At 41.5% G+C, this 26,692-nt stretch overlaps 1 protein-coding gene across 1 annotated transcript; it reads left to right on the top strand.

Moving 5' to 3' along the window:
* Positions 1-348: 348 nt before the first annotated feature.
* LOC117711986 (uncharacterized) lies at positions 349-19,621 on the top strand. The gene is made up of 7 exons (XM_076936998.1): positions 349-403; positions 2,684-3,022; positions 6,195-6,842; positions 10,146-10,195; positions 12,514-12,622; positions 13,426-13,459; positions 14,898-19,621. The coding sequence occupies exons 1-7, from the start codon at positions 355-357 to the stop codon at positions 15,049-15,051; spliced, it is 1,383 nt and encodes a 460-aa protein (XP_076793113.1). The 5' UTR covers positions 349-354; the 3' UTR covers positions 15,052-19,621.
* The last annotated feature ends 7,071 nt before the right edge of the window (positions 19,622-26,692 follow it).

Genomic DNA, 26,692 nt, shown 5'->3' with positions numbered 1-26,692 from the left:
GAGGCTTAGGGACCAACCACTGTGGCTACTGATCAGGAAGAGCCTGCAGTCAACTACAGGGTAACTGCACCTCCATTAGAAGGATGCTCCTTGCTTAGGGTTCTACCAGGGGAACAGAATCTTCTCTCTGACTTCAAATTTTCTGTTTACTATCTTCCGTGTGCTGAGACCAGGAGTGAGACTGAAGGATATCTGTGGGAAGGACCAGGAAAGAGGAGTGTTTGGGAGGACAGGGGGCCCCAGCAGAGAGGCCTATGTGGTTCAGACAGTCAGGATGAGAGACCTTCTCAGATACAGTGTGGTGAGGGCCACAGCCAACCAGAGTGTCTCCTCATTGTCCTGCAGGTCACCATCATGATGTCCCCTCAAGTCCTCATTTCAGGCCTCCTACTCCTTCTCCCAGGTAAGTAAGAGAAGTGAGAAGTAGGGTGGGGGATGCCTGGGAGGATGGAGGTTCAGACAAATATATTCCCTGGGGGCAGAATTACATGTGAGCAAAGAACCAGGATGAAACTGTAGCCCCAGAGATATTTCCTAACCTATCCGAATTAAAATATAAAATCCATAAGGCCTCAGGCAAAGGGCAAATACATGTAATATTTAAATAAGGGTGAGTACATATATGAATATGTTATAGTCAATGCATGTGGGCTACAGAAAGGACATGAAAGGGCAACTTAACCTTCATTTGTCCCATATGCCATTTAATAGAACCCCTCATCCTCAATTATTTAATAAACATATAGACAAGGCCCAAAATAAAGAGACAAGAGAGATAACTGAGAAGGACCTGAAACTTCTGATTCTCTTGTCTCTATCTCTCAAGAGCTGAGATTATAGGTGTGAGCCCCTACATCGGGTATACATTCTATTTAAAATTTAATCTCTAGGAAATGGGACTGTGGAAGGTCATTAATGCTTATCAGATGTTTTTAGAACTTTGTATAATGATATGTAATATGTTTGTTATCCCAAAAAACTTATTAGACAAAGTTATGTAATGAATATTCTAGTAAAAAGTGTACATCCATTACACACTCATTATATTGAACAAGGCACATACTTTCTAGACCATGTCTCAAACACACAGACTTGACACAGGCTAGGACAGAATGTAGTGACCACTCTGTGACTCTCCCAGTTCACTGTTCTGTGTTGTTTGTTTATTCATTTCTTCCTGAGCTGGGATCCAACCCAGGGGCTGCCGTGGGCTAGGTGAGCATCTTGAGCTGCATCTTCAGCCCTCAGATTCCCTCAGGTGGAAACAACTAGTAATCGGGATCCTGTCCATCCTCTCAACAGATGCATATTAAAATTGTTATGCTAGGCTTAAAAGTTGCATGGTTTAATCCCTGATTTAATATTCTGGTTTTGTGGTTTTACCGTATCAGTCTTGCTCAGTTCTGGAATGTTATCAATACATAAGGAGGAATCCTTGTTTAGCTTTTGGGTTTGGTTTTGGTTTTGGTTCAGTTTTGGTTTGTCATTGTTTAGGATGAGCTTTGAGGGCTGATGGTAAAAGCTCACCATTCCTGAGGGTTTTATAAAACCCCTTCTGAGCTTGGCCTGGTGGTGCACACCTTTGGTCCCAGCATGGAGAGGTAGAGGCAGGCAGGTCTTCATGAATTCAGGCAGCCCATTCTACACACAGAGTTCTAAATCCTGATGTCAGTAAATACGGAAGTCATAGTGAGAACTTGTCCCCAAAATCCAACAAAAGCATACGAAGAAACAGAAGCCATTCTGAATATTGACGTTGAAGTTAGCAAAGTTCTGCCTTTTTGCCAGCAATGCTGAAAAACAGATAGACAGACAGACAGACAGACAGACAGACAATAAACAAACCCTGGGCTCTGCTCTTTATATAGGGGAGGAAGCTGAACAGTGAATGATTTCATTTTCAATAGCATTGAGGGGAGGCTAAGTTAGGGGTGACTGAGATAGGGTCTCATAAGCCCAGGTTGGTCTTCACTTCACTGTCTCCTGCCTTCACCTTCCAAATTCATCTTTTGCAGGAACCCATCATTGTGCACAGCATCTGAAACAGCATTTTTAAAATTTCAAAAATTAAAAAATTGGGCCAGAGTCAGTGGAGATGTGTGCAGTCCCATTTCTCAGGAGTCTGAGGCCAGAGGATAATAAGTGCAAGACAGCCTGGGTTACTGAGCAAGTCTCTGTCTACAATCCAACATAGTGGATACAATCCAGCATAGTGACGCATTATGCCTTTAGTCCTAGCAGTCAGAATTAGGCAGATTTCCTGGCTAGCCTAGTCTACATAGAGAGTTCTAGGCCTGAAAGAATTATATGTTGAGATCTGACTCAAAAAGAAAGGAGAGAAAGAAAAGGAAATAAATAAATAAATACAAAAAGAATTAAGTAGCTATAGTTGGAATATAATCCACTACAGTAAATTGTTTTACCCACAAACATATCTATTACATAATCACACTGAAGAATTCACTAACAGAAATTTGTTTATAGTAAAAATGCTAAGCTATCAAAACTCCCCAAATAAAAATGAAAAAAGGGCTCACAGAGCACATGTGTCCCATGCATCCTGTGTCAGGTTTAATATACAGTTGAGCCAGAAAGGAAAAACGTGGGAAAAAAATGAAGAAGTAAAATCAGTTGTAGGAAAACGTTGGCAGCTCACTCTCCGTTTCTTCCTGTTTACCCACAGCTGCTGTGGATTCTTTCCCAGAAGTGCATGGAGTGGTGGGTCAGCCTGTCACACTGCCATGCACATATCCAGTGTCTAATGGATTAGCATCCATGTGCTGGGGCCGAGGCAAATGTGCTTCTGATACATGTGGACAAACACTTGTCTGGACTGATGGAAACCGAGTCCACTACCGGACAAGCAGCCGCTACCAGATAAACGCGCAGCTTCTTCAAGGAAATGCTTCCTTGACAATCGAGGATGCCTATGAGAGCGACAGTGGCCTCTACTGCTGTCGAGTGGAAATGAAGGGATGGGATGGTGTGCAGACACTGACCACCTCACTGCAGGTTCGACCAGGTAAGCGCCTTCTTTCTTTGCTTATTTCTTGCAAGTGAACTGAGTCCTCTGTTGGCTAATAATTTGTTCTTTTCCTGTAACAAGGAAACAATGGTCCTTATAAACATGCTTATGAGTAAACACTTGCTTTCTATTATTTTTAGTGACATAATCTCCTGTATGTCGGGCTGTCCTCTGATGGCCATGTCCTCCTGGTTATCCTGACTCTAACTTTCTAGTCCTGAGAACGCTAGTAAGTTCCACCACACCCAGACTTAAATACCTTTTCAGGGCACAGAATAAATTTCATGTGTTTGGATGAAGCCCTAACATCACCCTTAAGGGAAGGCCATGAGCTAAGTCAGGATCCAGTCCTCACTGTACTTGGGACAGTCCTGTTGGTTCATGAAACTTCATTCACTTTTCCATCCTAAAACACAGTGGGGAGCATATTTAAGCTAATGTGTCATGAACCAAAGGAAATATTTTGTCTCTGAGTTAACATCTTGCAACATTAAGACATACATTTTTTTATTTGCTTATTTGATGGGGTTTCTCAGCTTAGCCCTGGCTGTTCTAGATTTCCCTTTGTAGACCACGTTGGCCTCAAACTCAGAGATTCTGCTTCCCAAGTGCCAGGATTAAAGGTATGGACTACCATGCCTGGTCAAAACCCCTGTTCTCAACATTGTAAGCCTGTGACCGCTCTACCCTGAAAAGCAGGCAATGCAGGTGCTGCTGCACAGATGAGCTGCCTTCAACAGTGGTCAGCTGACCTTCTGAGCACAGGCCACAGGTATAGGTGGAGAGTTCTACTTCCTATCTGCCTGCATTGTGCTTTGAAATAGTCCTTACATCATGACATAAAACTATCCTTTTACATACAAAAATGGCCACATGGGAAAATGTTGTTTCTTCAATACTTGTTCAGTGATTCCCAGTGAAAACCCCAGTTCTTAAACCACTACAGTTTCCTTTGGGATGTGGATATCCTTGTCATAAAAGGAGTTAAATCATTTGACTGTGGTTTTTTTCTGATGCTATTTCCTAATCTCCTTTACTAATGGCTTACAAAGACAATAGAAGCCAATAGTACCTGTCTGTATTCTTTTTTAATTCAGACCATTATTTTGTAATTGTTCAGCCCTGTACTTTGCTTTCATTAATTAATTCATTCATTCACATGGGATGACACTGTATAGTACAGCTGATCTGGGTGTCCATATGTAAATCAGGGTGGCCTCACATAGACCCAACTGCCTCTGCTCCCTGAGCGACAGGATTTACAGCCTGTGTCACCATGCAAAGGTGCTTGAAATTACTAATACTGAGCTGTTATCAAGCTTAGAAATTCTTTCACTGGTCAGTGTTTAAAAGCCCTCTGTCTTGGTCCTAACTGGGTCCACAAGAGATGTTCTACCTCATCTTTAACAACCAAGTCTACATTTTCTTGTAATTCAAACACACTGTCTCAGGACCCTTAGCAGCTCCTCTGCACTTTCCTATTGACCTAGGAGGGGGGAAAAGCCCCAGAGCAAGAAAAGAGAACCTCTTGAGCTGGCTGTTTCTCTTCTGGGTTTTGTTTTTATTATGATCCTCCGACTAAATTTTTTTGCATGATTGCTTTTTTCTCTACCTCAAAGATGTTTCCCAGAGCAGGTTTTAAATTGTGCTCAAGCCTCCGGCTCCACATTACTGGTTCAGCAAACTATAGTCTGGACAGGCCAGGTTTGTAACCCACTGGTGTGAATAGATTTATTACAGCACAACCATGCCCATTCCTTGCTGTGTTGTCCCCCACTGACTTTCACACTGTTTGACAAAAGCGCTTGGCTCTGAACACCTACTTTTTGGTTCCTGAGCCCAAGATACTTATTAATAGCTAGTCCTCTGAGGGGAAGGGGAAAGAGGGTCAGGAAGATGGCTCAGCGGGTAAAGGTGCCTGTGGCCAGGCTTGATTACTGAGTTCAACTTTTGCAAGCTACCTGGTAGAAGGTGAGAACCAACTCTCTCAAGTTTACCTCTGATCTCAAAACTTTGCCCATAGCAAATTCCAAACAAATCCACAGTGAGAGGGGAGGAAGGGAGGGAGAGAGAGAAAGGGAATAACATAAGTAAGTGAATAAATATAATTTTTAAAATTTGAAGGTGGGCTGAACTCTATCTACAGCTTCTTGCATGTAACAGATGAACACATTTTTTTCTTTCTTTCTTTTTTTTTTTTTTTGATGGAAAAAATGCTCTAAACTAGACTTATTGCATCCATTAAAGAGAAGAGTGTTTGGAGGAGTTGATGCTCCTGCTGGAGTCCTCACCAACTGTTTCTTCCAGGCACTATTTCCTGTTTCTTCCAGTCTTGGGTCTCTGTGCACTCACAGACCATCAGTAGCTGCTTAGATTCTTCTAATACTTCTGATTTTCTTGATTTGTAAGTTACAGGCTGAACTTGCCTTACCCCAAATCCCAAATCTGCAGTGCTTCAAAGATCTAAAACTTCTTGGGCATTGCCTTGATAAAAGTCCTGGAAAATTCAATACTGTAAAATTTTCATATGTAGAATTATTAAGACTTTATAATCTAACCTGTAAGTTATGTGTATAAAGTATATGATTATGAATGCTCCATGAAATTATATTTATACTTGGGCCCCACCAAAAACAAAATGTACATATTATAAAATTTTCAGAAATATCCAAATTCTGAAACTCCTGGTACCAAACATTTTTGGATAAGATACTTTGTTTCTCTTAGACTGGAAGAAACCATAGAAGAGTGAGTCCACTATCTACCCAAATCCCTTTTTTTTTTAACCTTGTATTAGATCTCTTACAGGCCAAGTAACCTTGTTAGCCTTCAGTATGATGCAGTGCTGTGTGGTGTGTCCTCTCGGGACTGACTGCATTGAATATGCTGAGCCTGTGTTCTGTAGGAGAAGTCAGTAACTTACTAATGAAAGGTATAAAATCACTCCCAGCCCTCACACCTTCTCTATCTCAGAGTTTCTTAGAGAGATCTGAGGATCTGGCACCTGTCATTCGTAACAGTTGGTCACTGACAAAGAACAGAAGTTCAGGAGAAGAACCTCTGCCTGGGGACAGCCTCTCACTGCTGTGCTATGGAGCAGGTGCGACAGAAGACTCTTCTTTCTTTTTGTCTGACTGATCTTTGCCTTTATATTTATTTCTAAATTCAGGAGTTCCAAGAAATTCTTCAAGGAGACTCACAATTTCAAGTAGATTCAAACTCATCAATAGACCTGGGCCTACTCTAAAAAGACCAGAAACAATCACAAAACCCACACCTACTCCAAGGAGACCCTCAGCCACTACAAGATCCATAACTACTCCAAGGAGACCCACAATTACGTCAAGAAGACCAAAACCAATCACAACACCCAACACTCCAAGAAGACCCACACCTCTTTTAAAACCCGCACTTACTCCAAGTATACCCTCAACAACCACAAAATCCACAACTATCACAAGACTCTCAACTACCATAAAACCAACAACTACTCCAGAGAGACTCCCAAGAACCATAAACCCCACAACTACTCAAAGAACACTCTTAAAAACCATAAAACCCACAGCTATTCCAAGGACTCTCTCAACAATCCTCAAATTCACAACTACTCCAAGGAAACCAGCAACTACCATAACAACCTCAACTACTTCATGGAAACCTGAAACAACCACAAAACTCATAACTACTTCAAGGAGACCCACAACTACCACAAAATACACACTTGCTTCAATAGGACCTACAGATTCTCCAAAATCAACCAAAATCTCTGCCGCTACTTCTCCAACATCGATGACACACACGCAGACTCAGAAACCAGGTAAAACCCATATGACTCAGGTCTCAGCGTTCTTCTTGTGGGGTGCTGTAGGACACACAGGACATTGAGTCAAGTCAGAAGTATAATGTAGTTGAAGTGTTCTCAACTGGGTCCTAAACACCGTTTTCACAGGATTTTTTTCATCTTAAGTTACATGCACTTGCTGCTGTGTAGCAGCTTGAAGATGGAGGCCATTCATCTTTCTGTCAGATTCCCAGTGGAGTCACTAATAGCCAGACTTAGACTGATCATTGATCTTAGATAGTTAATGAGGATGATGAGACTCTTACTCAGCAGGGCATAACTTTCTGATAAAAAAAAAAAAAAGGGTTCTCAGTCCATTTTGAAATTGGGCCATGCACTTAAGCCATAGTTCAGTGAAGCTAACATTTAACATTTCCGGAGTACTTGGTGGCTTGCTACAAACTTTAGGATGCAGCGTTTAATTCTCAGACAACTATTACTGATATAGCTGTGATCTGTCCCTATTGTGTACTGAAAGGAACTGACACAGAGTCAGAAAGTTCATGGTGGAAGTTATGAAGACAGAAAGTGGCTCAGACTCTCTATCCCTGTTCACTTGAATTGGAAGCTCGTTCTTCTAACTCCAGGGTCAGGCTTTCTGCCACAGGCACTGAGATTTATGTTTGGAAGGTTTATCCTGTATTCAAACTCTCACCGAGGAAGACTTCACAACTCTTCATTTTTAGAAGAAGTTGATGGGTCTTTGAAATTAATTTGTAATGCAGGAAAATGCAGAGGGTGTTTTTTATATATTGATTATTTACACATTGGATTTAAAGTCTTCAAGGATTTGGAATGTTTATATTTGGGTTGAAGAGATGGCACCATAGCTAAAAGTGAGTATTACTTTTGAGGAGATTCTGAGTTGGTTCAAGGCACACACATTGAGCAGCTCACAAATGCCTGTAATTCCACTTCCAGGGGATCTGATGCCTCTGGTCTCAACAAACATCTGCAATCAAATGCAGGAATCCATACACAGATGATATATGCATGTGCACACAATTTAATATAAAGTAAATTCTATGCATATGCTTTATTGACACCATAAAGTTTATACTTGTAATACCCACGTGTATGAATTTACACTTACTAGTAATGAATAGTTTATTAGAGATGGGGAAAGCTTGGCATCCGAAGATAAGCTTAGATTCAAATCTTTTACATCTAGAAGTGAAAAGGTACCTGTTAGAGGGATACTTAAAGCTTCTTAAAACCTATCCATCTCTGGAGTAGGGCTGGATTTTAAGGGACAGAATGATTACAGTATTATTGTTGTTGTTTGAGCAATCTGAAGGTGTGCATTGATTTCCTTGCCTCTCACTGGCCTGTGGAAACACCCACCAGGAGGTATCTGTAGAACTGGGTTACAAACTGAGTTTGCAGGGGCTCTAGGCTACAACTGTGATTTTAGAGCATAAAGATTTGTGGAAAAACAAAACAAAACAATTTGTTCCCAGGCAGTCACACACACTATAGGAAAATGAAGATATCTCAGTACTGATAGAACATTTCAATACTTAGTTTTTAGTGCTTCAGATGATAGGGTTCATGGGCTGAGTTAGGAGAACATAGTTAAGTTGGCACCTTCATTGAAAACTGCAATTTAGAAAAGAAGTGCCAGTTTACATGTTCCTGTGACCTGCTGGGGTGCTACAAGTTGAGTTTTGTTTGTTGAGACAGGATCTCAGTTTGGTTGGCTGGCAGGGAACTCATGATGCAAAGCAAGCTTGCCTGGGAGTCATAGAGATTCTCTTGTCTCTGCCTCTAGTGATGCCTGTCAGTGTTGAATTAAAATTTTATCTTGTTTCCTTACTGAGTCATTTACTCTCTGATACTTAGAAGGTCTTACTGAAGGTCCAAGGCTAGAACATAGCCTAGTGTGTAGATGTTGACTAAACCTAGCCATTGCTTTTTGGCTCCTTAGAAGGGCTCTCCCAGTGAGCAAAATGTAAACAGTAATGTGAAGACTGAAGGAGAGCCATGAGTTGTCCATCTTTATCAATGCTGGGCAATGCCAGCTTTACAAGTCATTGGGTTTTCTATAGACCTGCAGAATTTCCACTCATTGTGTTGGTACTGTGTGCATATCTTGCCAGCTGGGATGTCTGTCATTTGATTGAATTTGAATTGTGTAGTCATCTGATATGAGATTTTTTTCCCCTTCCCTTCTCCGTCTTGCTCTGGTCTGGATTGCTCAGGGCCTCCCTCCCTTGCTCCAGGCCCCCTGATTCCCCCCCACCCCCCGCTTGCTTTGGCCTTGCTTCCTCCAGCCCAAAGATTATTTATTTATTTATTATAGATGTATGTACACTGTAGTTGTCTTCAGACACCCATAGGAGGGCATCAGATCTCATTATGGATGGTTGTGAGCCATCATGTGGTTGGTGGGATTTGTACTCATGACCTCTGGAAGAGCAGTCAGTATTCTTAACTGCTGAGCCATCTCACCAGCCCCCTGATATGAGCTTTTTAACGGAATACAATTTAATTGACAGGTTCATGGTTAAGGTGTAAGACATTTATTTATTGCGGTTACTCAGCAAAACAAGAATTCTGTATTTGACATCCAGATTTTAGAAAGCACAATATATACAATCTGTTCCAAAAATAGATGTCTCAGAACACCCAGATATATGAATGGTGTTCAGTGGCTCCCCTGCCACACTGTGTCCTCATCCTCACATTGTAGGAGACACGTTGGCTTGTGGGTGATATGACAGATGATTTCTGCAACGGTGATCCAGGTTGAGGTGCAGTGCCATATTAGGAGAGAAGACACTATGATAGACATCATGGCAGCTCCACTCATGCTGAGTAGAGGTATTCTGACCTTTGGATATGTGTGTGGTCTTTTTGCACGTACTACCCTCAGCTCATGTGGAAGTGCAGATAAGGTAGGACCTTAAACTATTCCACAACTGAGTTCTCTAGTTCACCTAGATTTGTAGATAAGCCTGGACATGCACTTGTATTTCACATACACAGAGAAAGAGGGGGGAGGGGAGGGAGGGATGGAAGAAGGGAAGGAGAGAGAGAGAGAGAGAGAGAGAGAGAAATTTTGCATGAGGCTAGAACACAAAAGTTAAGATGTACAACTTCCTAGAGAAATAATTTAGTAAAATGTTAACTGTTTAGTGTGATGCTCTGTGCATCTACAGTACCTGAGGTCATTTAACTTTCAATTCATCAAAGAAGATGGTGTGAATATGTGTAGTGTTTGTAGTGAAAACTCTAACATCTTCATAATTATACTTTCTTTTCATTCTTGTTGAGCAGTTTGGACTGCGACTGTGACATCTTCAAACCACCCTCGGAATAATCACACTGTAAGCATAGCCCTCTCTGTGCTAATAGCGAGATTCACTTGTCTATCTTTCTGCAATCATGTTGCCTTTAACCACTTGGTCAAATTAGTTTATATAGGCTTTTGTCTCAAAAGAAGAAGTAGAAGTAAAGAAAAAGGGTCCGGCATAGCTGTTTATGCCTTTAACAGCAGGAAGCAGATGTAAGAGATACCATGTGTGAGGATAGCCTGGACTACCAAAGCATCTTGGGTTACATTGTGAGACTCTTTCTCAAAAAAAAAAAAAAAAAAAAAAAAAAAAAAAAAAACCAAACCGTTAAATATATGATAACAATTGCATTAAAAAAAGAAGAAAGGATTTGCTATAAAATGGTTATTGGGAAGCAAGGTTGTTAAATATGCCTAATAAATGATATTTTACAAAACAGTGGAGGTAGTGACCCAGGGATTGACTGATTCTCTAAAGCTAAAAGTTAGGTTAAAAAAAGAATGAGCTAATCAAAGGAGAATAAATTAATATACCATATTTGTTGAAGATACTATTAACTGAGCAGACTTGTGTGGTTTTAGCACAGTCCTGCATGGCACAGTTGGACTTGCGCTTGGTGAACTGCAGTATAGTCATCTTTATCAGCAAGAAGAAATACTTTAGAATTAAAAATTTGAAAAGGAGTAGGAAAATCTGCACTCTGCGGCAGTCAGGCTGTCTCTAGGGACAGAGAACAGTGCACGGAGACCTGGGCACAGAGGCACTCCTCTGTGTGCTGGTATCTGGGGCTTTTGATTTCTTTGTTTTTGAGACAGGGGCTCCTGGAGACCAGGCTAGCCTTGATTCCCTACAGAGCTGAGAAGGATAACGAACTCCCGACCCTCCTGTCTCAACTTCTCCTCCCGGGTCACAGATGTGCACAACCACACTTAGCAACAGCAGCCTGCTTCTTGAAGCTGCAGATGAGCTTCCCAGACTCCATCTCCTGAGAAGGTTGAAAAAATGTGTGAAGATGAATGAGAAAGGATAGCCACCGCTGCTACTTACAAGCAGGAAATGCTATAAAGTAAATGTTCAGTGGGCAGGGCAGGCACTGCTGTGATCCAAGCACTCAGGGGGTACAGGCAGGAGGACCAAAAATGCATCACATTGGCTACATAGTGAGTGATAGGCTGACCTAGAATATATGAGACTCTGTCTCAAAACCTACAAACATTACTTCATACTCCCCACAGTGTTTGTCAAGAAGTACCTGACAATACCTTACCCAAGAACTTCTCCGAACATGCTTGAGAATGTAGAGACAGAGCTCACAGAGCTGAGCTAACATGTCCATGGTCTCACTGACTAAGCTGAGGAGCTGGGGTTGTGATCCAGAGATGAGGTTCATACAAGGGCAAAGACCTAAACTCATAATCTGCCTCTTGCAGTTAATCTTATGGTACACGGGTTGCTTAAGGCTAGCCCATCAGTGCTGAGCTATGAAGTGGCATTGGGTGATGCTCAGCCTGTCACATGTTTATTCCCATAGGCGATGATCTCTGGACACCTTTCTGTCTGATCACACAGTGCTGATCAACCTGCATCCATGAACAGCTTCTCCTGAGTGATTTTATACAGATGTAGATCTTGCCTGGAGTGAGGGCCATGGCTTTAGTCCCTGTTATCAGGGAGCAGAGGCATGTGCATCTCTGAGTTAGAGGCTAGCCTGGTCTACATGGAGAATTTCAGGTTTGCTGTGGCTACATACATACAGGCTATATACCTGTCTCAAGTGAAAAACAAGAAGAACCTAGAATTGCCTTTACAAGACAGGTAGGATCTATGAAGATGGAATAGACCTAGGAGCTGAGCCCACTCCCATGACATCAGACTGCCAACCTGAAAGGAGGCATTGTCTTTCTCAATAGAGGAATAGCCTACTGAATGATAATTCTGATAGCATCACTCTCAAGATATGAAATCATGTTGTCATTTCAAACGACACAGAAACCATTTTCGTTCTCCTCTTAGACATTTTGAAGTTTGCATTATCTTAGAGTTCTGCAGCTCAATACCAACTCAGCTTTATGTCAGATTTTACTTGCATGTTCTATTCTCCATTAAAGAAAAAAACCTCATGGTCTTTCTATGTAGCTCTGGATGTCCTAGAACTGCTACGTAGATCAGACTCTCTTGGAACTCTCAGGTATTCAACTGCATCCCAAGTGCTGGGAATCAAGGTGTGCACTACTTTATATTTGCATATTCTATGATAGACCCACAATGGAGAGAAAAGTCTAGATTGAGGTATGGGATATGTTTTCTGTTCATCTCAGTTGGTACCTCTTCAATTACTGATGTTTCCTTAGGAAGTGGTTCCTACAGAAACTCCCCTGAAGATCCCAATTAGGGGCCTCTTTATTGGAATCTCTGTGTCTGTCCTGTTGCTGATCCTCCTGAGCGTCCCAACTATCATACGTGAGTGACTCTATCGCAGTTCCCAATGTCAGGAATGGGTCTGGGTTTCCATGATAAATGCTAACAAAATCCAAGGAGTTTTGGTGGAGCAAAATGTTTTACTCCCATAGGAATGTCAGCCATTGATTATTCCAGACACTGTACATCAGATCATTACTGACCTATTTCACATGACTGGGTAGAAATTTAGGAATTAGAATATGCCTGTCAAATGTCAGGATGGTTCCTGTAATATGTAGAAGTTGGTTATTCATAAGGATTACTTAAGGTGATTCTGGGGGTTGTTTATTCTCCTCTAAGGGAGGACGGTTAATGGGAGTTGGTCTTTGACAGGAAGGGGAGGGTGAGGAGTAGGTGGTAGCACATACCTCCCGAACTACATCAAGGAAGGAAACAAAGCCAGTACAGTATGCTATCTTCGTGACACTTAATAGGGTCCCTAATGGAAGAGACCATTAGTAGGACCTTGTGTCTCAGGTCACTTGGAGAGTCCATGTTTAGCTTATTTTCCACCAGTCAACTTAAAAACCTAGATTTCTTCATTTTTTTCTCAGTGAATGACAGTTTAGCAATGCCACGCTTGCATGTTAGGAATGCTATGTGGGTGAATGCACGAAGCCATGAATACAGAGAAGACACTTGGATACAGACACATAGATACTGTAGGGTCCATGGTTACCAGGGAAGGGTTCAATTAGAAACAGACACAATGCCCTTGATTAGAAGAAAATATCATGAATGTTTTTGATGACATGTTCAACTTTCCTTTCAACTCCTCCCAACTCCCCCTCACCCCATTTTAGAGTGCAGACCGAGAAAAAAGAAGAGTCTAGAGAGGTAAGCTGTCTCGGCTGTGCCAGTTGCTCTGGAACAACGTGCAGTCTTGTAGATTTCTCCTGGTTTCTTTCTTTTCCCTTCCTCCTTCTCTTTCTCCCTTGTTCCTTCCTCCTCCCCCTCCTTTTTAAATTTACTTACTTTTAATTAATTTTTTTCATGTAATGCATTTTGGTCATGTTCCTCTCTTTTGTCAACTTTCCTACCTATCCAACGTTACAGTCTCTCTTTCTTACAAAAAAAGGGGGTGGGGGTGGAGAAAAAGAAAATCTACAAAAATACTAACATGAGATCAAAATAATCACCCAAAGACCATTCTCTGTCAATTGTCACATAGCATTATCTGAGCTTTCTGACCCTATGTTGTTTCCATACCTGTACACATGATACTGACCCAAGCAAAGAGAAGCTTTGTCCCAACTTCTTTGTAATTCTCATCACAGGTGTTCTTATGGGTGAAGGGAGATGTTCATTTTGGTTCTGTATTTCAGTAGCAGTGATGGCCAGTATACAGATGACAAAATCCACTCTGTCAAAACACTACCCATGAGTTAAAGTTAGTCAATTTTGTTCTGTGATTTGCTCCTCTGTGAGCTCTAGACCATCAGATATCAGTCCACCATGACTACTCACAGTAAACGCTCCTCCCACAGCTGATGGGAAAGTCCAGACCACAGACCCCAGCAGTTCTCTCTCAGATCATTTTCTCTCCCTGTAGTACCTGATGTTTTGTGTATGTGCTATATGCAAATGTGCCATGGGTGTCATCTTTGCAGCTGTTTCCAAGACAACCAACCCTTGTCTGTTAATTCATTTTCTCACTCCATGTTAGTATTAGAGTAAGCAGATGCTATGCAGATTTCAAAATCATTTCTATTTTCTTTAGCAAGAATTTATTTATTATTATGGTGGGAGGTGGTGGTGGTGGCATGTTTGTGTGTGTATAGATGCAGGTTCCATGGCAGCTGAGGTCAGAGGAAAACTTTGTGGAGCTGGTTCTTTTCTACCTTTCTGTGGGTTCCAGGAATGTAGCATGGGTCACCAAGTCCTCCTAATCCTTTCACCAGGCCCTCCTAACCTTAGGGTCATAGTTCCAAGGTGAAAATACAGGAGCCATCCAGTTCTTAGCTCAATTCCAAAATGCACAACCTGATTAGGTAACTCTGTTTGGAGTTAGATATCTGTCTTTTACACTTTCCACTTTTGTGTTCTAGTACATGAGTATATATAAATGTTTTTGTTTTACTGTTTCTAGTTTGTCTGATGTTTACTAAACTTCTCTATGACTTGTTGCCAGGTCTCTGTGTGGTACTGTTAAGTCACTGTTACAGTTTAGTGAATGGGGCTCTTCCAGTCCTGAATGATTCCTGATTTATGCTGAATCGTGAATGGAAAAAAAATCTGCTCAGATCTGAAAAATGACCTTCCTGTTCTTTTTCAGCAACTCTGAATGCAGCTCAGTTTTCTTCCATGTTTATCAGAATGAAGCTTTTCAAAGTACAGTGCAACTTCAAGCCGAAGACAGTTTTCATCCCGGGATTAAACCCCAGTTGCCCTCTGAGATGACAACATTCCAAAGCTGTAGAAGAAAGTAATGGACTGTAACTGGGCTGAGCATTCGTTAAGCTGCAGGGATGTTTTCTGGGTCAGTTCATCTCATGCTCCCACTTCCCTGCAGTAGCGGAGAGCATGACCTGTAGTCGTTCATATGCACGGTGACTGGTAATACAGTACTCATTCTTGCCACATTCCGGGGAGTCTTTTCTCAAACACAAACACTCTAGAATTTCATATTTTCTTTAGAGCTCATAAGTCCTGTGTCCACCAGAGACAATCATTGGTAATCCAGGATATGGCCTTCTCTCTTACTAAAATCATTTAAAAGCCAGGAATATAAGTGTGTGTGTGTGTGTGTGTGTGTGTGTGTGTGTGTGTGTGTGTGTATGTATGTGTATGAAATCATATTTAAATATATATGTAAATATATAATTTTTTAAAAGAGAGGAATAGGATTTAGATATAAAAATCTGAAAATGGAGAGGACAAACCTTAATTTAAAAGTACTTCATGATTATGGTTTATTTGTTTTATTGTAACTCAAAATGTCATTTTCCTCACCTTCCCCCAAGGGACTTAAGCCATGGGAGCTTCGGCTTTAATGTATCTGGTAGAGAAATAGGAAGGAGTCTAGAGGTGTCCATGCTTTCTAGTGGCTCCTGAAATATGATACAGTGTAATGTGGTTGATCTTAGGATAAGAATGTGAGTTTCCATCAGAAGCAGTTACCATGGTGAGTATGGACCAGGCAGACATCTGAGAAGAAGATAATGGGGCACAGGATTGAGCTCATTAGTGCTATTTCCACTACACTTCTGTCTTGATGCTCAGTGTTTCTATACTGACCAAATTCTGAATTAGGAGCTAGAAGGAGGCAATGCAGAAATGGAAGGGGAGATGAGGGAGTGGGACTCGGTTTCAGCCTTAAAGAAGTCCTGTTGCAGATGGGACAGTGTTTGAGGTTATGTACTTATTCTAGGAATATTCTAATGACATAAGACATGGATAATTGACTATCTTTTTAAGTGAAATGATGGCCATATTTTACTTGGTAAATCCTGTGAATATCCAAAATTATTTTCAAGGCAGGGGACATCTGTCTGAAACGAGAAAGCCAAAAGTCTGTGTGATCATCCTTGGAAGGAAGAGGCAGTTACCCAGAAAAACAGAAAGGCCTTGGCCCAAGTCACCAGAGTAGTATATGGCTAATGCAGAATCCTAACACATAGTGCCCTTTTCTCAACCCAATGAGATCCACAGGCTTGGCTTCCCAGGCAATGTGGTACTCACCTTTAATCCCATCTTTGACTCAATGTCAGCTGTCTACCCCTGAGCTACATCCCTAGTTCATGTCATTATAAATCTAGAAACAGGAGAACATGCATATACAGATACTCACAACAACTCTGCACAACCCAGAGCTTCACGGTCCTGCCTGAACCTGGAGGAGATTGGTGTAAAAGGAGAAAATTCAGACTGTGACTCCAGAGATGACAATGGTCTTGTTTTGAGGGTGGGACCTGAGCACTTGTTGACAGGACACTCTCCATGTGATGCTAATGATCACTCGGGGTCTTGAACCTCTGGACTAGGCCTTTCTTCCCCTTCGGTAGACCACATCCTTGAGTTTGGAAACGTGTGCAAGCTACGCCACTGGCTTCACAGGTGAGGCCTATTAATCCATGTCTTCCCGTCCCACCCCAAGGTCTGTAGCCAGGGAAGTCAGACGTGAGGATCCTTTGTCTCTATGATATCATGACTCACAGGAGATGCTGATGGGCAAGAACATGGAAAGGTCTACTCACCTGCTTCGATGACTAATTCCAGATCTAATTTTTCATCATTTATTGGACTAGGGAATTGTATCCTGCAGCAGTAGGTCCCATGGTAGGATCCAGTCACATTCTCTATGGTCAGGGACACATCTCCTTTGTAGACATACCAGTTACCCAATGTCTGCTGGATTTCTGATATGTCACATTGCTGTTATTAGTGCTGAGCACCTATTGTCACACTGTGACTAAGGACAGGGTCCTTTGCCTGAGAACGCAGGCAAAAATGCCCAGGAGGTAAGGAGAATGGAGCTGCAGGGCATATAGGCATTCTTATTGCCCTCAGCTAAGTACACATCTACCGAAGACAGAGGGGGAGGGAAGGCAAGATGGTGAGGGGGATTGTGCATGGGTCCATTTCTTCAAGTAATGCATCACAGAGTTAAAAGTGAAACTTCAGTTGCCCTGTTAAGAGGAGGACTGATTGTGCCAATGATTATGTGGCTTGAGAAACAGCATAGAACCAAGTTGAAATACCCATTAAGATTGTACAGGCCTCTAATCCTGGAGCTTGGCAGGAAATTCTTAAACTGGAGTCCAGACTGACTGATATAGCAAGTTCCAGGCTAGTCTGGGTATCAAAGACCAGTTTTAACATTACACGATAAACTGAGGTGGGGCGTAGAGTGGGCGATTGATCATTGAGTGTACTGTTTTCTGAGGGAACAAAGCTCAATTTGATCGAGCCAGGAAAGTACTCCCTGAGGCCAGCAAGAAACTGTTTTAGGTCAGTGAGAAGTATACCCACATACATGAGCACATGTGTGGACACACACACACACACACACACACACTTGATGGATGAATCAAGACTCCAACAATCAAGTTCCAACAACCTCACACATGCATATATATACATATACATACATACACACACATACATATGTATGTGCATACATACATATATTCATACATACGTAAAAACACATACACAAACACACACACATATATACACATACATTCACACATTTGGTGATTGGATACTTGGAGCAAAGATCCAACAACTTTGTTTTTTCCCCCACAGTTTATACATCCCAGCAAAATCTTTCAAGGAATACGAAAATCACAGGGTGATTACATTCCATTTTTCATTAAGTGATCAATCACAATGAGTATATGTAGAAAAACATGTTTTCAATACCCTCACATAAATTAACATTATGTAATATAGGTAAAAAATCATTTTCAAGAACCCACATACATTTTTAATTAAGCAACTTGTTATAGATTATCAACATGTAAGCAAGCAAAGTAGTTTTATGAGCCAGTTTCTCGTACAGGCAGGCTGTAATTTGTGGTTACTAAGAAAGGATCAATTATTTTATTATTTATTGTAAAAAGTAATCTAATAAAAAATCTTCAAAGGATTATAAATCTAAAGTTTTATATAAAAACAATCATTTCAATTTTATGTCCTCAGGGTGTGCATCTACTCATAAGCAATCATATCAGGAAGCTGAGGGCAAAAATGGGCATAAAAATTAATCGTCACCTTGATCAGCAGCCCAGCTTTAGCAAGAATAAAATGTCAGCTAGTATTAGTCTGGCTGTCATTGTTCTTATTCCCTGGCCTCAAAAATATCCCTGGCTCAACTACTAAAGAGTGTGCCTTTCAGAACCTCAAATAGTTCCATAAGACTTTGACATCAAAGCCACTAGCAAAACCATCTTAACCTAACTGCATGTACAATCTGCATCTCCAAATTCTTTCTAAGGGTGGTGGTCATTGCTAACAATCTACATCTTTAAGTTCTTTATCAGGGTGGTGGTTGAATCATTAATTCGCTCCAGCACCAATACTTGAAAAAGATTGATCACTATTACTAAGAGGGCCGATGATACTGCCCAGTGAGGGGTCGGAGCCCCATAGTTTTCCTACAACACATAGGAGGGATAAAGTGAGCGAATGGTGGCCCACGCCTTTAATCCCAGCACTTGGGAGGCAGAGGCAGGCGGATTTCTGAGTTCGAGGTCAGTCTGGTCTACAGAGTGAGTTCCAGGACAGCCAGGGCTACACAAAGAAACCCTGTCTCGAAAAACAAACAAACAAACAAACAAACAAACAAAAAGGAGGGATAAAGTAACTGCAAAGGCAACAAGCAGAATGATGCTCCATGGAAACATGAAGTCCTAAGGACATGCAGTCCTCTGGGCCCTGCATCTTTGAGGCACACCCATAGTGTTTGTGTGAATGGGTGGGTCGCATTCCACAAATTCTAAACCTGTATTTTCGTTCCTCTTGCACAACCTTCCACAACACCTGGATGATGAAACCATTTGTCAATAAAACAAATGAACAGGTCAGAAATGAGGACTTAAACCTGCACTTCATGTACTAAGGAGTGTGTGTCAGAACTACATTGAATTTAAGGACATTGTAGGCAATCTACACTCATTTCAGAAAATGTGTGTCCCCATTGGATTGAAGTGAAACATAGGAACTTGTATGTCTCTCAATTCTCATGTGTTGTGTTTTGTTGTGTTGTGTGTGTTATAATGTTCTTGATCCCCACTGTTAGGATCACAGGTGTTGCAGAGAATTATGAACAGTTCTTAAGGTTCTTTGAAGGTGAAAACCTGGGCTGATGGGATAAACACTCAGTCAAATGGACACTGTCTGTTTCTTAACAATAAAAATGTCACCTAGCTCACTATCTCTCATCTCCTCTTCTTTTCACTCTTCTTCTGCCCTTCTTCCCAGTGAATAAAGCTCCCTATAAAAACACAAAACCAAATAGCTTGCATATTTGAAATTTTTCATGTGTTATATTGAAATTTAAAATAAATTTCTTTGCAATACCAGGCATCTGTATGATAACACTTTCAAACCACATAAAAATTGTTTGCAAACATGACTCCTCTCTCAACTTTTCCCATTCGTCTACTCACCCTCCTAGAGCCCAGACATTAAGGGATGTCCACAGACTGCTGTTCCCTGGCAATGCTTGCACGCATGTTTGCTTTGATTTTCTCTATGGTGTTGTGAAAACCAGCAGTGTACATGAGGTTGTTCGATTAGGCTTGTATCATGGATATGTCAGGTATAGTTACCTGCTCCTCCAATGTTGGACATTTAAGTTGCTTCTAATCCTATCTGATTACCAATAGCATCACCATGACCACCCGCGTATCTTTGTCTTGCCCTCTGCGAAATAATTCTTCTCCAACTGAAAAGGTCCAGGTCTGCACTGCAGTTTAGTAGTAACATCAGCAGGATATGGTTAAAGGAAAGACCTGAAAACATGAGTACATGGTAAGGAAAATCAAAGGCCAGCTCTGTGTAGGCACAGCCTTAGCTCTCCAGTTGCAATGTTACCTCCCCTGATGCCTGTCTATCCTGGAGGTCAGGAGGGAGGCGGAAACAGGAGCAGGAAACGTTAAAGCCAGAGGAGCTACATAAGCAAGTTGCAGGTCATGAGCAATGAAACACTTTCCCCCAAACAAACAAGTAAGGTATGTTGGATCAGACCTGCAGTCCTAGCATTCAGGAGGCTGAAGCAGGAGGATTGCCATAAGTTCCAGCCCAACCTGGGCTGTATAGCTCAAGGCTGGCTTGAGTTAATTGCAGGGGCTAAATATTTGGGGCTGAGTCTGTGGCATGGCTGTCAGGTCCTATCTATTGGGGTCCTGGTCCTTCATATAGAGAACCTTGGGGAGAATTGTGCATCAATTCTGTGGATATGAAGTGACAGGCTAATGGAAGTTGACATTCAGGAAATGGGCATGGTTGCCCATGAAAATAGCCCATTGATCTTGGATCTGAGCTAGTTTTCTGTTCATTACCCAAAGAAGAGGTTTCTGAAGCACCTCAATAAAATGAAAACAACAAAAATACTTGACAAATAAGAAGTATGAAAGGAATTTGTGTTAAGCATTTAAAAGTACATTTAAGAGTACTTTTAAATGCTTAACACAAATTCCTTTCAATGCATTTATATGTACACATCTAAATAGGAAAGCAGTCAAGGCACATAAAACATGTTGAAATCATGACTCCCTTTTCAAACTCTTCCCATTCCATTCTGCCCACTGTGAGCCCAAACATTAATAAATTCTCACATGTGGCTGGTCCCTGCCATTGTGTGCACACACAGAAGTCTACTGTGTGCTTGAATCTGTGCCTTGACTTTCCCAGTAGCACTGTGACTTCCAACATTCTATATTAGGACGATTAATTCGGCTCATGTCTTATATCAAAGATATATCACATTTATTTACCTACTTTCCCACTGATGAACATTTAGTGTTGTCAAATATGTGTTGTTACAAACCACATTGCCATGACCATCCCTATGTCTCCTTCCTACCATCTGCGGCAGACTCATGTCATTACTGCTCAGCTGTGCATTGAACTTACACAGAAAACTCTTCCATAATAAGGTAAAAGTAACCAGGCAGCTCTGGGAAGACTGTTTCCACCTGTTGGTTCTGTAATAGATTTCTACATCAGCAACCCCTGGTGGGCTGGAGCAATTTCCTTATGCTAAAGTTCACCATAGATCTTAGCCCAACTCTCTGGACCTGGTGCTGACTGAGCTGTGGTAGCAGGAAGGCTCCAGTGCTCATGGTGAGGGGCTTTAAGGCCTGTCTGCCCCAGGCCACAGTGCAGGTCCCTGCAGTTTTCCCTGTTCCTTCCAACAGTGACATCAACCATCCTCCTCTGGCTAAAAATCCCTGCAGCACACACAGCAGCCTCATCTTCCTGGAATTTTAGGGAAAAATTTTAAAATCTGACATTTCACACTGTTCTTGCTGCTTCTTTTCAGTCAAGGTGTCACAAGGACACTCTGGGCAGGGCAGCCAGCCTGAAGCTCATTACTTTACAGTAGTCTTGGTATTTCTTGTTGGATTGCTTATTTTTCTGTTGCTGTTCAACCTTTTCCTTCTGAACTTACCTGAATCTGCAGCAGAATCCCATGTCCTCCAGTTTCCTCTCATGCCAGCAGTGTTCAGACTGTGGAACCTTGATCAAGCCAAAGAAACTGGCACCACTGTGAACCTATCCATGGTCCTTCCTGGGAATCTGGGATTGGCTCCTGACATTTGAATGTGTAGTTAGGTGTAGTTGTACGTGAATGAAATTCCGGTTCTGGGAAGGAAGATGTCAGCATGGTGTGCAAAGTAATACCCTGTTTCAAAAAAAAAAAAAAAAAATGAACCAAAACATCAGGCTGGGAATACTGGTCAGTAGTATACATAAATAAATCAACTAAGTAAATAAATAACACGTAATGCTTATGTTGATCTATACTGAAATATTAACAAATAAATATAAACATGCAGTACAAAAGACAAACACGAAACCCTGTCCTGCAGAACTAGAGCTAACAGACTCTAAGACCAGCCTCAGCTACAGAGCGTCCCGGGTTATGTGAAACGTCATCTCAAAGTGAATATACATGAAATCAGTCAAGCAAACACTAAAGCAAGTGAAGTTCAAGTTTAAGGGTGGGATTTCCTTATTCTCCTTCCCATTTATCACTCCCGTTCTCCCGAGGAGCCATCTGTGTACTGGCTTTGCACTTCTGGATTGGCACTGTTCAGTGCTAATACAATGAGAACTATATAAGCAATTTTAATTTTCTACTAATCCATGTTTAAAAGAAAAGGGTGATAGGGTTTGAGAGACTAGTCAACATTTATACATAGTGGCCGCTCAATGATGAAGGCCAGATTGAGCTTCCCAGCACCCACATAGAAGACACCACACAAGAAAACCTGAATCCAGCCCTGAAACGAGGGGAGGATGCAGGGCAATTGCTGTAGCTTTATAGCTTCTAGTTTTCTGAGAAAAAAATGAGATCCAGGTTCAGGGAGAGATCCTGACTCAAAAGAATAGGCTGGGAAATAGAAGAGAACATCAAATATCTTCCTCTGGCCTGCATGTGTGTGATACACACCAGCACAAACACACACTTGCATATCCACACAGAAGTGAAAATAATAAAAACCTAAACTCTACATTTAACATATGTTAGTAATCGCTGAGTCTTCTCAAATACTCAAATGATACATAAATATAAGGTTCAAGGCCAGAGAGATGGCTCTGTGGTTAGGGTACTTCCTGCCCTTCTAGAGGACCTAGGTTGGGTTCTCAGCACCCACACAGCAGATCATACCATGGATCTCCAGTTCCAGAAGATCCACGGCCATCTTTTGGTGTCTGTGGGAGATATATATATATATATATATATATATATATATATATATATATAATTTATATATATATAATGTTTATATATTTATAAATAAATAGAAATATATTTACATATTTATATTATAATATAAATTTATTTATATAATATTACTATATTATATAAATATTTATTTATATAAATATAAATATATATATAAACAAATATATTTATATAAATATATATATATATATATATATATACACACATAAATTGGTCAGGAAATTTAACAGAGGTGTGTAGCAGTGGGAGTGGGGGATGGGGAACTGGGGGTAGCCATTAGAAAGTCCCAGATGCCAGGAAAGCAAGAGGCTCCCAGGACCCATGGGAATGACATTCACTGAAATACCCAATAAAAGGGAGAGAGAACCTGTAGAGACCATATCCAGAGGTTAGGCATGGCCCCCGGTTAGGGGATAGGGCCACCCACCCATCTCAAAAATATTAACCCAGAATTCCTCCTGTCTAAAGGAAATGCAGGGACAAAGAATGAAACAGAGACTGAAGGAAAGGCCACCCAGAGATTGCCCCACTTGGGGATCTATCACAACTGCAGACACCAAATACAGACACTGTTGCAGATGCCAAGAAGTACTTGCTGACAGGAGCCTGATATGTGTGTTTCCTAAGAGGCTCTGCCAGAGCCTTACCTATACAGATGCAGATGTTTGCAGCCAACCATCGGATTAAGAAGGGGGACCTGAATGGAGGAGTTAGGGGAAGGACTGAAGGAACTGAAGGAGTTTGCAACCACATAGGAAGAACAACATTAACCAACCAAACCCCCCCAGAGCTCCCAGGGACTAAATCATCAACCAACGAGTACACATGGAGGGACCCATGGCTCCAGCTGCTTCTGTAGCAGAGGATGGCCTTACCTGGCATCAATGGGAGCGGAGACACTTGGTCCTGTGGAGATTCGATGCCCAAATGGAATACTAGGGCAGTGAGGCAGGAGTGGGAGGGTGGGTGGGGAAGCTCCCTCATAGAAGCAGGGTGCGGGGGGGGGGGGATGAGATAGAGGGTTTGTGGAGGGGAAACTGGAAAGGGAGATAGTATTTGAAATGTAAATAAATAAAATAACCAATAAAAAAATTTTAAAAAAACTTTAAAAGGAAAATTATTTTTAAAAAATTAGAGCTTCAAACTAAAAGTCCTTTCCTTTCTTCCTGTTCCTTTATCAGAAAGTTTCTTTACTTTCAAGAGTCTGGTGGCTTCCCTTCCCTCACACACATTTCTATTCCACAGACACATGTATGTAAATATGGTGTCACTGAGTAATGATGTTTTGCAAAAAAAAAAAAAAAAAAAAAAAAAATGGGTTCTTGGAAACAAGTTATTATGTGATATTTTCACTTACATTTATTGAAATCATTTGAAGTCACAGTTACAGAAGAATGTTGTTATTCTTAATAAGTACACATTGTTAATAAGCTGAGTGAATATTGTGTGACTACTCATTCTCAGAATAGTGACTTGCAAAATACAGTGTACACCTTGTACAGGAGCGCCTGGAGTGGCAGTTCATTGTCCAGGGATGCTGGGACATCTTAATTTGTATGTAGACAGTTTTTTATAAGATGATCATAAGAAAATATAGCTCACTTTCAGAGTACTTGGCAGGCATACATGAAGTCCTGGGTTGGATCCTCAGCACAGAGGAACCCACAAGTCATGGTACGCACCCTTGAACCCAGCACAAATGCAGAGAGGAGAATCAGAACTTCAAAGACTGTTCCACTACAAAAGAGTTGAAGGTCAGCCTGCATTACAGACTGAGGCTCTGTCTCAAAATGAAACAGGATACTCAAACAAACAATAACAACATCCCAAGTCAAAACTGAGATGATTATCTTAACTCCATTGGGTAAAGCCTAATGCTATTAAATCTTCTAGACCCCTCTTTCTTCCCCCGAAATAGATGTGGAGACAGCATCTTCATATTCAACGAGATGACCTGGGTTGTGGTGGTGCAAGTCTTTAATCCCAGGACAAGGGGTAGAGGCGGGAGGGTGAGACCAGCCTGATCTACACAAAGAGTTTCAGAATAGCCAGGGCTACACACACAAACTGTCTCAAAACAAAACAAAACAAAACAAAATAAAACAAAACAGACACTCAATGGGATGACAATGATCCAGTAGAAGCCTTACCTCATACCTCTGTCCTCGGTATCTTTAGACAGTACATGAGGTTGTTTGATTGGTTGGTTTATTTGGATTGTGAGGATGAGGACACCCACCAAACTCACATTTCCTTCTGGAACCCCTCTTACTTGAACAGCATAGCACCCCCTCTAGATGCCAGTTGGGAAAGTACTCACATTGCTCTCTGTCTTATCACTCAGACTTTGGGAGCCTCTGTGGACAACTTAGTAATAACTGACAGGTGCATCAGGGTTTGGAGAAGCTTGGCTTCGGCTATTTAAAAGACCTCATATTACCATGCAGCCTTGGTCAGCCTGGAACTCTCTCATTGACCATGCTGCTGTACAACACAGAGATCTGCTTCTTTCTGCTCCCCAGCAGAATAAATGTGGGATTAAAGGTGCACAGTCCACCTCAGGTTCTCCTGAAACTTTTGGAAGCAGAGACTGTGAGCCAGATTTATTTCTTTGAACTCCTCTATTTTGAGTATGGGCTGCCAGCAAACACTGATTAGAAAGATGCTAGTTGGTGGCATCCAGGAAGTATAACAAGAGCCAAGTGTCCCTTCTGCTCTTGCTCCAGGAACTCCTGGTTTCTAAATGTATTCTCCTTCCTGGACTGTAGTTTTTTCTCCTGTAAATAGAGAGGGTTGGTCCAGGTGTCAAAGTCCCTTCGCTCTCCAGCCATCTCAAAAGCCAGTGTGGTCCCCAGGCTAGAGTCACACCTCAAGTGAGGATTTTCACCTGCAGCTTGGGAAAAAAAGCCCAAGGCACACTTGTGATGCTACCTACAGCTTACTTAGGCTCTTCTGTAGTCTGTTTGTATCAGTGAGCAGATGCTATCTGGTGGGTGGATTGAAGAACTGGAGAGACTCAATTTTTTAACAATTCAAGTGAAGGTGTGGCCATGAGATAAGGGTGGAATTCTGGGAGAGCTGAGTCTTTATCCATCTGCAGTCCTGGAAGAGTCCAGCAGCAGCAGAGAACTAGAAGGAGGGACTAACAAGAAACTGTGGATCTTTCCTAACTGGTAAGTACCATCTTTTTGTGAGCTTGTGTTGGAGAGGAGCAATCAGAATGGTACTCCTTGGAGGCTCTGTACCATATGGCTTCACATCTGGCATGATGTGGGCTTCTGTGTGGGACATTAAGACAATGATGAGTCTTTAGACATTAGGGCAACTTAATATCCAACAGAGTTCTTTGGATTCTTGGAAGGTGAGTCTTTATTTAAGTGGAATAATAATTTCATAGATGAACTATTAAAGCCTTCTTGAGCAAGCTTAACATGAGAAATAAGAAGAAGAAACGCATAGAAAATAGTCTGATACTCCTCGATGAAGTCCTATGCTTTAGGTCTCTATCTGTAGGTAATATGTAATATTACATAACAATATGGAAATGGGGCCAAGGAGGTGAGGGCACAGGCACAACTGCAGCCTTATTCATTGGCTTTTGTGGTTTGCAGATTAAATCATATTTGTAAGAAATGATTTGTATGGAGTAT

This window comes from Arvicanthis niloticus, chromosome 6 (genome assembly GCF_011762505.2).
Source record: "Arvicanthis niloticus isolate mArvNil1 chromosome 6, mArvNil1.pat.X, whole genome shotgun sequence".
Lineage (NCBI taxonomy): Eukaryota > Metazoa > Chordata > Mammalia > Rodentia > Muridae > Arvicanthis > Arvicanthis niloticus.
The sequence above is the reverse complement of the archived record's forward strand: the minus strand, read 5'-3'. Positions and strand labels throughout refer to the sequence as shown.

What these genes read in the sequence shown, in the direction of transcription:
- LOC117711986 (XM_076936998.1), top strand. Translation starts at nt 355, where the DNA reads ATGATGTCCCCTCAAGTCCTCATTTCAGGCCTCCTACTCCTTCTCCCA. An exon ending in CTCACTGCAGGTTCGACCAG is followed by an intron (nt 3,023 to 6,194) that starts GTAAGCGCCTTC and finishes TTCTAAATTCAG; the next exon opens with GAGTTCCAAGAAATTCTTCA. An exon ending in CACGCAGACTCAGAAACCAG is followed by an intron (nt 6,843 to 10,145) that starts GTAAAACCCATA and finishes CTTGTTGAGCAG; the next exon opens with TTTGGACTGCGACTGTGACA.